The sequence below is a fragment of the Heterodontus francisci genome, chromosome 5 (assembly GCF_036365525.1).
Source record: "Heterodontus francisci isolate sHetFra1 chromosome 5, sHetFra1.hap1, whole genome shotgun sequence".
In the NCBI taxonomy this organism is placed as follows: Eukaryota; Metazoa; Chordata; class Chondrichthyes; order Heterodontiformes; family Heterodontidae; genus Heterodontus; species Heterodontus francisci.
The window spans coordinates 28718799-28733317 of NC_090375.1; the positions used below are offsets into that span (position 1 = coordinate 28718799).

Below are 14519 nucleotides of genomic sequence, written 5' to 3' on the forward strand. Positions count from 1 at the left end.
TGTCAGAAAGTGCTGTGAGACTACGACCTCCAGAGAATCTCACTCCACTTCATTCCACAGTCTGAAATTCGACTGAAAATTTAGCTTTGGTAAACAGTCTAGGTATCCAAGAAGACTACTAGCTAAGGTCTGTGACACCTTGTCAAAGACCATTGTCATAAGGGAAGAAGGAAAGAATCTACCTCAACCCCATTCAAGAAGATTGGGACAGATAAGGAGTAAATGGAAGAAAGAGAATGAAATTCCTAAATGTGTACAGGATTCCTTCCTCAAGCAGGTTTACAAGGGTGGAGATGATGCTATATCTGGTTATGAGCTTTTCAGAGTGGTTGAAAGTGGGTTATGGTGTTCCCAATGTTTAGTTTTGGGGTATGGTGGGTGGGAAAGTGGAGTTGAATCCTAAGATCAGCCATGATCGTTTTGAATGGCGAAGCAGGCTCGATGGGCCATATGGTCTACTCTTGCTCCTATCTCTTGTCTTCTTGTGTTTTCTTGTGGCCACTTCTGTTCACTGTGTATATCAATGATTTCAATATAGGCCCAGAGAGAATGTCGATAACATTTGCACATGATGCCTTTGATAATTATTTAGAAGACCAAAGGAAACTGCAAAGAAATACTGATAAGATGGGGGAATGGGCTAAATGGACAGATGGAAATCAGTATCAGTAAGTGTGAGGTGATTCATTTGGTTAAAGATAACAGCTGTAATTTATACTCTGGATGGGAGTAGATTTTTTTTTATTCATTCATGGGATCTGAGGGATGCTAGCAAGGCCAGGAATTGTTGCCCATCCCTAATTGCCCTTGAGAAGGTGGTGAGTTGCCTTCTTGAACCACTGCAGTCCATGTGGTATAGGTACACACACAGTGCTATTAGGGGTATTGAGTACAAGGGTTGGCAGGTCATGCTACAGTTGTATAAGACTTTGGTTCGGCCACATTTGGAATACTGCGTGCAGTTCTGGTTGCCACATTACCAAAAGGATGTAGATGCTTTGGAGAGGGTGCAGAGGAGGCTCACCAGGATGTTGCCTGGTATGGAGGGCGCTAGCTATGAAGAGAGGTTGAGTAGATTAGGATTATTTTCATTAGAAAGACGGAGGTTGAGGGGGGACCTGATTGAGGTGTACAAAATCATGAGAGGTATAGACGGGGTGGATAGCAAGAAGCTTTTTCCCAGAGTGGGGGATTCAATTACTAGGGGTCACGAGTTCAAAGTGAGAGGGGAAAAGTTTAGGGGGGATATGCGTGGAAAGTTCTTTATGCAGAGGGTGGTGGGTGCCTGGAACGCGTTGCCAGCGGAGGTGGTAGACGCGGACACGATAGCGTCTTTTAAGATGTATCTAGACAGATACATGAATGGGCAGGAAGCAAAGAGATACAGACCCTTAGAAAATAGGTGACAGGTTTAGATAGAGGATCTGGATTGGCGCAGGCTTGGAGGGCCGAAGGGCCTGTTCCTGTGCTGTAATTTTCTTTGTTCTTCTTTGATGGGAGTTCCAAGATTTTAACCCAGCGACAGTGAAGGAATGACAATATAGTTCCAAGTCAAGATGGTGTGTGGCTTGGAGGGGAACCTGTAGGTGGTGGTATTACCATGCTGCCCTTGTCCTTCTAGGTGGTAAAGGTCGTGAGTTTGGAAGGTGCTGTCAAAGTGAGTGTTGGCGAGTTGCTGCAGGGCATTTTGTAGATGGTACACGCTGCTGACACTTTGCGTGGTGGTGGAGGGAGTGAGTGTTTAAGGTGGTGGATGGGGTGCCCATCAAGTGGGCGGCTTTGTCCTGGATGTTGTCGAGCTCTATGAGTGTTGTTGGAATTGCATTCATCCAGGCAAGTGGAGAGTATTCCAACACACCCCTGACTTGTGCCTTGCAGATGGTGAACAGGCTTTGGGGGGTCAGGAGGTGAGTTACTCACCACAGAATTCCTATCCTCTGACCAGCTCTTCTAGCCACAGTGTTTATATGTCTGCTCCAATTACGTTTCTGTCAACGGTAATCCCCAGGATAGTAATGTTGGGGGTTCAGTGATAGTAGTGCCATTGAATGTCAAGGGGAGATGGTTAGATTCTCTCTTGTCTCTTGCTGGAGATGATCATTGCCCACCACTTGTGTGGCGCAAGACTAGTGTTGTTCAGCAACACATGGATTTTGAGATACAGGTTCGCAAGGCATTAAAGGCAGTGCTACAGGTTGTTAAGGCTGTAAAAAAAAATGCTAATGATATTCTAGGTTTTATCACAAAATACAGAATATAAAAGGCAATGATGAGCCTGTAAAAAACCTCAAGAAGATCTCAATTAAGTATACTCAAGGCAGTATTAGGCTCCAACTGTAAGAAGGGTATTGGAAGTTTAAAGAGGCTAAACACACATTCAATTTGATGCTGGCTGGGGAAGAGCAAATATAATTAGAAGGAAAGACTTGATATTTGGGTCTTTGCTCCTTAGAACAAGGACAATTTAGAATGGAAGTGTTTAGAAGTATGAAAGGATAGGACGGGGTAGATAGAAGCAAAGTGTTTCCAGTCACTGAATAGTTTAGATTAAGGTGCCTTGTAAGGGATTTCAAACAGAGAACAGAAAACATTTTTCCCCAGAAAGTTGTGAAGTTGTGGAATTCAGTTCCAGTGTTAATGGTTGAGGCAGAAACTATATCGTTCCCAGCATTAGATCCGATCTTCAGTCAGAGTCCACCTCCGTGGGCAAGGTGAGGTTTGGTTCTGTATCACATGATGTTTTAAAGAGAGCAGAAGCCCCTAAAAGTGCTGAACTTGTAATTCTTAGTAGGCTCTGAATGAAGCCAGCTAAAAAGGAGCAGGTAGTTTGAAGGGTTAGTAGTGGAAAAGGGCAGGAAGGAGATCTCCTACCTTTTGAGCCAGAAAATTATTCAGCTTGCCTCTGGCCACCACTACCCCCAGCCCACCACTGTCACCTTCTTCCCTCTGGCCACCTTCTCCATCAGTAATGCAGAGGCAGGAAAGTCCTAAGTCCTGTCCTCTCACCTTCATTTAGATGCATTGGTAGTGAAGAGAGTGAGGGAACTTCTCAACTGACAAGCTTAGGGGTGAGGATTTAGAGGGTGGTCTTCATCTTGCAATTTCCTCACTTCTTCACCCAGCAACTGGCTAATTTCAGATGGAGGACAATCCTTTTTATAGTATTATGTTAAATATGGATATTATATTATAATATAATATATATAATATAATATGGCCACTTGGGAGGGGGGTACTTGCAGGGCTGCAGGGATTGAGCTGGGGGCTGGGACTGGCATGTGCTCCCTGGAGAACAGGCATGGACTCGATGGGCTGAATGTCCTCCTTCTGTGCTGTAAATGACTCTAAGACAAAACTTCCATTATGTTCTATATTAGCAACATCAAGAGGCTGAGATAAACTGTTTATCATATTATCAGTGTTGCTTCAGTCTCACGGTATGCAGCTACCTTGAAACACACTCCACATAAAGGGTTAATGTTAATTACATTTCTTTATGACTTTCTGGTTTTTCTTGGCGGCTGCGAATAAGTGCCACGGCACCAGTCATGCACTGCTGGCTCGTACAATCAAATGACTTGACTTGAACAGAAGAGGCATTGTACCACATGATTTGAAGAACAGTGATATTAGGATTATTCCACTGCATACTGTAAAAGAACATTGTAGCAGAGATAAATGTTATGTAATTATGCAATATTGTATTCCTGTGTGTTAACCCATAACAGTTTAATGTTTAAAATGTAAATTATAACATTTTCCTGTGATACAGATTACTTTGAGAGACCATCACCTGCTCCAAAGCAATTCTAATCTTGTAATGTGCTGAAAGACTTCACCACAACCAATGGGGCCAATTATAAGCTCTCAGCTAATACACTTATACTGAAAGAAATATTAATATAAAATAAAACCAATCAAATATTAAAAGTAGCCAGATTACCCTCTGCCCTCTGAAAAATGCTACCAGCTTCTCAGTGCTAATGGATCCCAGATTCTGACTCTTCCAGCTGCTATCAAAGATAGTTACCAAATGGTCTTTGGCCCAGCTGCCCTTCCTTGCTGGCCTCATGAACCTCCTATCCCGTGGTGCTTTGAAGGGACTGGGTGCAACCCACAAGGCTGACCTTGTAGAGACCCAATGGCTCTCCATCTCGGGCAAAGACCCAGGAAAATGATGTTGGAGGTGTATTGTCACAACCCCTACATCTTTGATATGTAATATACTCCCAAAAATGTGTGTGTGATGGTGACTTGGCATAACAGGTCTCTGCACCATTTTTCCTGCATTGTATTTACCAGGTGCAAAAGCAGGGGGGAATCAGCCCCAAACAGCTCGAATTTCCTTGTAGCTAGAAAGAAAAAGAAAGGGTAAAATGGACAACTAAATGACTGGGCAGTCAAACCTTTGGTGGAGGATGTTGTATGGATCTCTGTATGAATGGTTAGTTGAGGATAATTGAGATGGGCTTTGCAGTGAGACTATTAACCTGTTCTCAGTGCTGGCTTTCAGAAGAAGTAACTGGCAAACTCTTCTGAGAAAGTGGTTGTATGCACAACATTTCCTTATGGAACTGAACTGAAGGTCAATGTGCCAATTAGTGTTTCTAAAACTAATTGGATTCTGTAGCTCAGTGTACTCAGGGAAGGCTGTTGTTTCCCTGGTGAAGTAAGCTGACCAGTTTGTTTTGTTCGTAATTACTGAATCAACCAACAAGTTGAAACAACATTTTCTGCAGAATGTACTTAAATAGCAAAATATGAATCATATCACAGTCAATCCACTTATTCACCTCAAAATTATAGATGTACATGTACATGGGATAAGGAAGCAAGTGTAGGCCTGATGTGTGCAGAGATGAGTGGGAATATTGCTACTGCCTTTTAACATACTTAAATTACCAAAATATGCTCAAAAGGCAAGTTTTAAAGGTCCATTCATTACAAAAAGGCAAAACAAATTTAATTTGAAAATATAGATCCTGAAAATTGGGTACGATAAGAACATTAATACACAACCATTCTATTCCTGGGAAGTTTATGCTAAGTTCTTTTTTATATTCATAAATTTGAATCTTTTCATATGAATCTTTATAACAGCCTGTATTGAAGAGTTCAATTACGAGGACTGTATTTGTGTTTCATGTAGGTTCACTTATGTTTGTACTCTACATGTATGTCTTTTAATTCCAGAACTGGGTAGTGCTTCATCTCTCCACTACTCAGAGGGAACATCAAGCAGGTCCATTGAGAAGATCCAGGGCAAGTTTAGCAAAGATTTTCAATGTCATCATATGCTAAAGCACCTGTACAATGGAGCCAGGATCACAGTGCAAATGCCACCCCAAGTGGAGAGCCATTGGGTCTCTACAAGGTGAGTAAACTCCAGTTGTATTACAAGTCCATTCGACTTATATGAATAACTGATAAGCAGATAATTCTATTAAGTGAATACAAACTGAAAATTCAAGGTGATTTTCTATTTATATCCATTCTACTCCTGGGCAAGATGCAAGAAAACATAATCCTTCTCTTCCAACCACTCTCTATTGCAATCTTTGTCTCTCTATTTTATCAATATTTTTATGATCATTGCTTCTCTGCATTTTCCTCTCTTTTTCCTCCTGTGCTGTATTTACACTTTTCTAGACTGTCTCCTCCTTCTTGCATCCTCACTGTATTGAAATGAAGGCACTTTGTGCCATTTCATACTGTTCATTCCTTCAGGATCTCTAAGCTACTGAACTTTTATGTTCTTTATCTTTTCTTCCTCTTACAATCTACCAGTTTTTAAAATATCCCATCACATACTTGCTACTTCCTGACCTACTCAGTCTTCTCGCCTACTCTTTTCATACTTGGTGTTGTCTTGTACTAATGGGGCTTAGCCTTTCATCTAACTTTCCCAATAACAAAAATAATTTGGAATAATTTCATCTCCACACAATGGTAAATGAATGCTTACTTAGTGGGATCCCACATTATTGATCATGCAGCTCACATTATACACAGTTATCTGTGGTATGACTTATGTTACATCAATAATTTACTAAACTCTCAAGTACTAACAAGAAGCAAATATCAGTTACTTAATTGCACAAGAACTTAACAGTCCTGTACCAAATTCCTCACTGCCTTATTTTACTAGAGATGTTAATGCCTGGGGAGAGAAATTTGGAATTGGCATGTTAATTGTTTGTACAATAACATTACCATCAGTATCTTCTACCTTTCTATGTTCCATAGCATGTTCAGCTGACAATTAAATGTAAGAAATTGTGCAGCAGACAACTCTACCAATACATATGTCAGACAGAACTCGCTGAAAGAGAGTTAGGATACTTCGTAAACTCAACACTAAATATGTTCAACCAGGGCACAGCAGCAATCAACAAAACAATAGGATATTGAACTATATAGCAAAACTAGAATGTTATAGAGAAAATTAGAATCAAACTGTATAGTGGTCTGGTCAGACTGCAACTTGTTCTGGTCATAGAGTCATAAGGCTGAATGTTATCAGCCCTCCAGGGATGGGTAAGGAAGTGGGGCCCATAAAATTGCAAGGGAAGGCAGGGCAGGGTGGTGGTGGTGGGGGGGGGGGGGGGGGCGGTTGCGGTGGTGGGGGCAGTGGGTGGAGTGCCTGTCGCCTTCCTGATATAATTCAATTTAGTCAGAGGCGGGAAAAGCCAAGAATGGCCAGAAGCCAATTGAGGCCCTTAAGTGGCAGCAGGCAGTTAATTGCCTGTGCGCAGGAAAACGCAGCTGGGGGTCTCCCAAATGGCTGACCTGGCATCGGGACCCCCTCCACCTGCACAAGATTCAACCCATAGAGTGATTAGGGCACAGAAGCAGGCCATTCGGCCTGTTGAGTTCATGCCGGCTCTCTGTACAGCAATCCAGTCGGTCCCATTCCCCTGCTCTATCCCTGTGGCCCTGCAAACGTATTACCTTCAAGTGCCCATTCAATTTCCTTCTGAAATTATTTATCATCTGCTTCCATCACCATCATAGGCAGTGAGTTCCAGGTCATTATCACCAATCACTGCATAAAAAAGTTCTTCTTCACGTCCCCCCATATCTCTTGCCCATTACCTTAAACCATGTTCCAAGGACAACAACCCCAGCTTCTCTAACCTTGTAGTTAAATTCCCTCATCCCTGGAACCATTCTGGTAAATCTCTTCTGCATCTTCTCAAGAACCTTCACATCCTTCCGAAAGTGCGGTGACCAGGAACTGGATGCAGTACTCTGGTTGTGGCTTAACCAGAGCTTTATAAAGGTTCAGCATAACTTCCCTGCTTTTGAACTCAGTACCTCTATTTATGAAGCCCAAGATCCCAGATGTTTTGCTAACCACTGTCTCAATATGACCTTCAAAGATCCATGCACATGCTCCCCAGGTCCCTCTGTTCCTGCACATTCTTTAGAACTGTGCCATTTGGTCTGTATTGCCTCTCCCCATCCCTTCTGCCAAAATGCATCACCTCACATGTCTCTGCACTGAATTCCATCTGCCTCTTGTCTGCCCATTCTGGTAGCCTATATATGTCTTATTGCAGTCGATTGGTATCAACCTCACTGTCTGCCATATCTCCAAGTTTGGTATCATCGGCAAATTTAGAAATTTTATTCTGTATTCCAATATCCAAGTCAGTCACAAATATCATAAAGGACACTGGTCCTAGCACTGACCCTTGTGGAACACCACTGTCTACCATCCTCCAGTCTGAAAAACAACCATTTACCATGACTCACTGTCTGAACTATCAAGATTAATTTACCAGTTCTGAGGTGATATCGCAGCAATAAACTGCTGGAAACAGGGTTCAGTGAATGTGGTTTGAAATATGTGTAAATATTCAGTGATTCAGTGACCTGGTGATTTGACACAGTCCCAGCCTCATGGTCCAACTGAACTCGGATTCGGCTCTTAGACTGGAATGGTGGGAGTAGAGTGAACTGAGAATCATGCTGGGCTGTGACATAGTCATCATTGAAATCCAAACTCCAGGATTTACTGCTGATCCCAAAATAAGACTTTTCCCCCTTCCTCTCCACACTCCCACACATAATACCCATTCCCCAGCTTTTTTCATCAGTCTTCACATCCCAGGAATCAGATCCTGAGGAGAAACTCCAGGAGCAGAGGACTTGGGAATGGTGTTTAGACATCTCTGGGTGAGGTAGATAGGGCTGTTCCTGTTCAGTCCCTGTTACTGATTTCAGCTCATCAGATAGAACCAAGTTCCAGTTCGTTGCCTTTGGATCCAGGCTCATCGATGACAAGACACAATTTCTGGAGGCAGTGTCGAGAAGCGTTTGATCTCTAGTATCAAGGGTCTGAGTTATGAGGAAAGACTCAAGTGACTTGAGCTTTTTAGCTAGTCTGAGAGGTGATCTTACAGAGGTATATGAAATGGTTAAAGAAATGGAAAAAATTAAACCAGAATGCTACTTTAAATTCAATTTTTGAGACAAAATAAGGGATCACAGGTTCAAAACAAGTAAAGTTAACTTTAGGACTGTCATCAGGATTTTCTTTAAACAAAGACTGATGTGTGGAATGGATTTCCAAATAGAATAACTAAGGGATAAACACTGGAATTATTTAAGAAACAGTGGGGTGCTTCAGGATGGATAATTTAAGTTGTGCCAAATGATCTTTGTCATCCATAATCATTGTAATCTGGTGAACATCCTACTGATGTTCACATCAACACATTTCTTTGTTCAGTTGATGCATTCATCAGTACTCTCTTGATGACCTTTTGTGGGTGAGGGATAGTGAATTTCATGCTGTGGAGTGGAAGGTTTTCCTATGTTCTGTACAGTAACAGCATTAGCTGCTATAGGGTTAAGTATAACACAGAGCTGTCTGAGATTAATGCCATAATTTGAACTTGAGGTTGCTGCTGTGTTTGATTCTTCTGCCTGGTGGCTACAAAGGGAGTGTTGTTGGATTGCTTTTTCTATTGGCTGCAATTTAACAATCTGACACAATGGCCACAACAACCACAACAACTTTCATTGATATAGTGCCATTAATATAGTAAAACATTCCAAGCTGTATCTCAGGAGTGTTATCAAACAAAATTTAACACCGAGCCACAGCATATTTGCACAGATGACCAAAAGCTTGATCAAAAAGGTAGGTTAAGGAGCGTTTTACAGGAGCAAAGTGAGGTAGAGAGGAAGAGAGATTTAGGGAAGGAATTTCAGAGCTTAGGGCCTAGGCAGCTCAAGGTATGGCCACCGATGGTGGAGTCATTTAAATCAGGGATGCACGTGAGGCCAGATTAGGGGAGCGCAGAGATCTCGGAGAGTTGCAGGGTTGAAGGAGGTTGCAAAGATAGGGAGGGTGAGGCCAAGGTGGGATTTGAAAACAAGGATGAGAATTTTAAAATTGAGGCGATTCCAGGCCAGAACCCAATGTAGGTCCACAAACACAGGTGTGAGTTAGGATACAAGCAGCTGAGTTTTGGATGAACTCAAGTTTATGTAGGGTGGAAGATGAGAGGCCAGTCAGGAGAGTGTTGGAATAAAAGCAAAATACTGTGGATGCTGGAAATCTGAAATAAAAACAGAAAGTGCTGGAAATACTCAGCAGGTCTGGCAGCATCTGTGGAGAGAGAAACAGAGTTAACGTTTCAGGTCTATGACCTTTCATCAGAACAGTTCATCAGATCAGAAATATTGGAATAGTTATGTCTAGAGGTAACAAAGGCATAGAAGAGGATTTCAGCAACAGATGAGCTGAGGCAGGGACAGTACTGGGTGATGGCACAGAGGTGGAAGTAGACAGTCTTGGCAATGGCACAGATATATGGTCAGAAACTATTTCCAGGGTCAATCATGACACAAAGGCTATGAACTGTCTCTTCAGCCTCAGACAGTTGCAAGGGAGAGGTATGAAGACAATCCACTTTTTTCAATGACAGTTCACTGTTTGTGTAAATGAACTGTTTTGCTATTCTATTTGGTGTTAATTGAAGAGAATTCATTGGCTTTGTTCAATTAGTAGGGCATACACCTGCAATGTAGATGACCAGAACTATTCTCCCCAGATGGTTAGTGTAACTGAAGTACACAGCTTCATCAATGTTCTTTAATTACCCTGCTCTGTCCATGCTGTGCTATGCAATGGTAGAATGCAGTTTTGTATTGAGTCAGCTCCTGAATTTGACTGCCTTGTTGGTGGGGCAATTAGCAAAATATAAATAAAAAGAACAAATTTTACTCCCAACCTCTTGGCTGATGTAGATGGACAATGCATGTGAAGGATTTAAGATAGAAAATGTAACTTTGTTTCTTAAGGTTCATGCTGAAAATACTGTCTATTTTTCAAACAACTATGGAATTTTATAAATTATGTTAAAACCAAATATTATTGCCTTGCTGGTTGTGAAGCTAATTGTCACCTCTCTCCACAGTTGCGAGGTGAGACCAGGTCCTGAGTTCATTACCAGATCCTACAGATTTTACTCCAATAACACATTCAAAGCTTATCAGTTTAATTATGGAGACAATCACTGTACACATCCCACCTACACCTTGGTGATCAAAGGGAAACTCCGCTTGCGCCAGGCTTCCTGGATCATTCGAGGAGGAACTGAGGCTGATTACCATCTGCACAGGGTCCAGATCATTTGTCACAAAAAGGTGACAGCTGAGGAGATGAGCCTGAAATTGAACAGGTCGTGCCCAGGGTTCGTGCCAGGACAGAACGTGTGGGAGCCTAACGTGAGCTACGACCTGTGGAGTGATGAGACTGGCTGCAACTGTTTCCAAGCTCTGAATTTTGCCATGCACGAACTGCAGCTCCTCAGGGTCGAGAAACAGTACCGGCACCACAATCCTGAGCATGTGGTGCAAGAGCTCTTCCTGGGGGACATCCACACAGATTGGTCCCAGAGGATGTATTACAGACCCTCCAGCTATCAACCTGCATTGCAGAATGCTAAGGTAACTCTAATTTCCTGAGGCTGGTATCTTCCTCTGTTACCCTTAAATATAGTTCCTCTACAACTTCTGACAAACAAAAACATTCCTATGAATTTAGTCATCTTTAAAATGTACTTATTACTATTGTTCTTAAATATTGAGCATTAGTAGAAAAGAAAACATGGAGGCCAACAGCAAGTCATTAAAATGTGGTAGTGTGCTGCTCATGTCTGACACTGATATTATCAGCCTGACCCCCGAAATCTCAAATTACCCTGAATTCAGAGCCATGGGAAGTAATAATTTGGATCCAGGTTTTTTTTAGTAAAAGCTACTATTTCTTGATCCAATGTCATTTATAACATTGGATAAATACCTGAAAGAAAAATTGGCAGTGCTATGGGGAAAGAGCAGGGGAGTGGGATTAATTGGATAGCTCTCCCAAGAGCTGGCACAGGCACAATGGACCAAATGGCCTCCTATGTTGTATCATTCTATGATTCTATAATCTTACTTCTTTTTAGTCCACTTTTTCAAATATAACAGTTTCACAATCATAGTTCTGTCCAACGTTGGGTAGTGCTGTAGCTTAAAGCAGTCTCTTTAATTTCATGCCACCTCTAAATAGAAATTTAGTTGCGCAACCTTTTGCCAAAAGTCATAGCTGAACAAGAATCAACATTAGGGCAGCATAGGAGATGGCAGGATACAGGCAGAGTGGCAGATGGCAGGACTGGCACAGGGCAGCAGATGGCAGGAGTGGTGCAGGCAAATGGTTGGGATCATGGCTTGAATGATGTTAATGAAGCCCTCATCAATAGTTCCAAATTTTAAGATACAGAGTGAATGAAAAATTGGATTTCTATTTCAAATACCTGTACGCCGTCCCAGCGGGTCAGATGGTGGCGTGGGGGCGGCGTAAAATTGAGCGGGAGGCTCCGGTAGGCCTACCCACCCCGCTCCCACCTCCGGTCAACTTTACGGCAATCGGGCGGGGGGAGGGGGTGGAAATGGCCCGACCGCCCAAGGTCAATCAAGGCCCTTGAGTGGCCACTTAACGGCCACTTAAGGGCCTTCGCCCACCTCCAGGGGTATTTTACCCATGGCAAGTGGGCGTACTGGGGACGTGAAAGGCCTTTCCGCGCCCTGGGGGATGGGGGATCGTGGCAGTTGGGCACAGGCTGCCCAATTGAGGGCCGCCTCCGCCTCCCAACTCATCCCCAGGACCCAAGATGCCACCCCTTCCCCCAAACAACCATTCCAGTCTCACCAGGGAAGGACCGATCCAACTTACCTCGTCTCCAGGCTCCGTGGCGCGTCTGGTCTGCAATCCCAGCAGTGGACACCGCTTCTGGGGGCACTGCTGGGACTAAGAGCTGCCGGCCCGCTGATTGGCCGGCAGCTCACTGAGGTGGGACCTCCTCCCTCAAGCGGGTGGAAGTCCCGCCTCGGGACAATTAAAGCCTGGGGACCCGTACAATACGGGACAGAACCCTCGGGCTAGGCGGAAGCGGGTTCGCCACCGACTTTTACGTTGGTGGCGAATTCCCATCTGCCTAAGGTAAAATCCAGCCCCTGCACTTTTGCTGTATGGCTTACATTTTAGAAATTCAGAGACCCACCATTGGCTTGTTCAAAATTAGACCTGCACCCAATTCGGAATTGTGTCAGAGGCAGCGAGTAGCCAACTAACATTTGCTTGGCAGGGGAAAGAAGTTATATAGTGTTACTCAGCCATACACCATGGCTCAGTTAGTAGCACTCTCACCTCTGGGTTACAAGGTTTCAGGTTCAGGTCCGACTCCAGGACTTGAGCACAAAAAATCAAGGCCGACATTCCAGTATGGTACTGAGGGAATGCTGCACTGTCCGAGGTACCACCTTCTGGATGAGATGTTAAACTAAGGCCCCATTTGCTTGCTCGGGTAGATGTAAATGATCCCATGGCATAATTTTGAAGAAGCGCAGAGGAGTTATCCCTGATGTCCTGGCCAATATTTATCCCACAATCAACATATAAATAGATTATCTGGTCATGAACACATTGCTGTTTGTGGGAGTTTGCCATGTGCATAATGGCTGCCGTGTTTCCTGCATTACACTGCATTCGCTGTGAAGCACTTTGAGATGTCATGAAAGGTGTTGTATAAATACAAGTCTTTCTTTGATATTATATATATATATATATATAAAAGAAATGTAAACTTTATTTGTGACCATCTTCAAGTATATTAGTAACATTGACTATAGCAGTATGGAAGCATGCCACTATGAGGCAGCCTTATCAATCAGGCCACAGGGATTATCTCTGGCATGGAAGCCATGCCAACTGAGGTTTCTTTCATCTGTGAAAGGTTCACCATAGCTCCAAGTCTAGGTGCCGACCCTCTCCTTTATACCCTTATCATTATTACATGATAGTCAGCATCCTGCTCCAGTTATAATTTCCCTTTGTCTCGCAGACTTTAAATAAACGTAATCACATGACAAAAGGTTGTAATGTTTTGACCAAATAGTTTGTTTTGCTGAATTAACACCCTGGTGCCCTTACGATTTGCATTTGTGAGTACCAGTTACCTTATCGCACAGCATATGCATCCTGCAGTTCAACCAGTTGAATCTGGTGAATCTAAGTCTAATTACTATTTGGCTTGGGAACTTGTGAACTTCCAAGTTTTCCTGTGGCATCTCGAAGTGCAATATTCCATTACAAATACAAACCCTACTTGTTTTTCCACTTGTATCATCTTCGAACCACATGCTTAATTTCCTAATCCGTTTATCCACTCAACAACTATCTGCTTAAACATTTCCTTATAGACAAACTGTGAAATGATAATTAGGTGTTTATTTGTTACTTGTGGTTTAAGGATCAGGGTAGGCAAATAAAAGTTAAAATTTACTCTTGTGTGAAACAAAGCATAGCAATGTTAAACTAGCAGATTTGCTCATCAGTAGCTCCGATTAACCCTTTCCATATTGGTCTCTTACATTCTCAAAACTTATTATCCATCCATCTAAAAGGTGCCAAAGAATTCTAACAACTTGTAATTGCAGCTGTGTAATTAAAAATGATCAGCGTCCACATGGATCAGTACAACAAGCAGATCTGCCAATAATTCAGCTGAGGGATTATAAAGAGGCGGCAAAAAGGTGATTGATTTTTCATAAGTGATCAGTCAGGTCTTCCAGATACACAATAATATTTTATGGAGAAGCTTAGAGGCAAATTTCTAAAGGAGCCTTTATCCAACCTAAACACTCTTAAGAGGAGCCATTCCCAGTAATTATCTGAGATGCATTTTCCTATCACATTGAAAGAACAATGGGTTTCCTTAATGGCTCAATAATTAATGCACCATATAATGTATTTCCAAGCCATACAGAACAGGTAAGTCCCAGGTACAGTGTATGCTGAGTTAGCCGAATTGAACCTTAGTTACAGTGGGAATATGAAAACTAGCCTTAGCTTCCCAGGTTCAGAAGAAAAAATGGGAAAATAATATAAGGTTTATGCTTTTGATTATTCCTGATTGACCATTGCTTAGAAAGTGGATTCAGTATGAGAACAGGAT

The 14519-nt window shown here is 42.6% G+C and overlaps 1 protein-coding gene across 1 annotated transcript in view; it reads left to right on the plus strand.

The window, feature by feature from the left end:
- Positions 1–14519, plus strand: part of LOC137369525 (protein APCDD1-like) — a 30276-nt gene that overhangs the window by 3844 nt on the left and 11913 nt on the right. Inside the window, exons 2-3 of the mRNA XM_068030795.1 lie at positions 5194–5374; positions 10434–10965. Coding sequence (XP_067886896.1) covers positions 5194–5374; positions 10434–10965 — 713 coding nt within the window. The remainder of the gene's footprint in view (positions 1–5193; positions 5375–10433; positions 10966–14519) is intronic.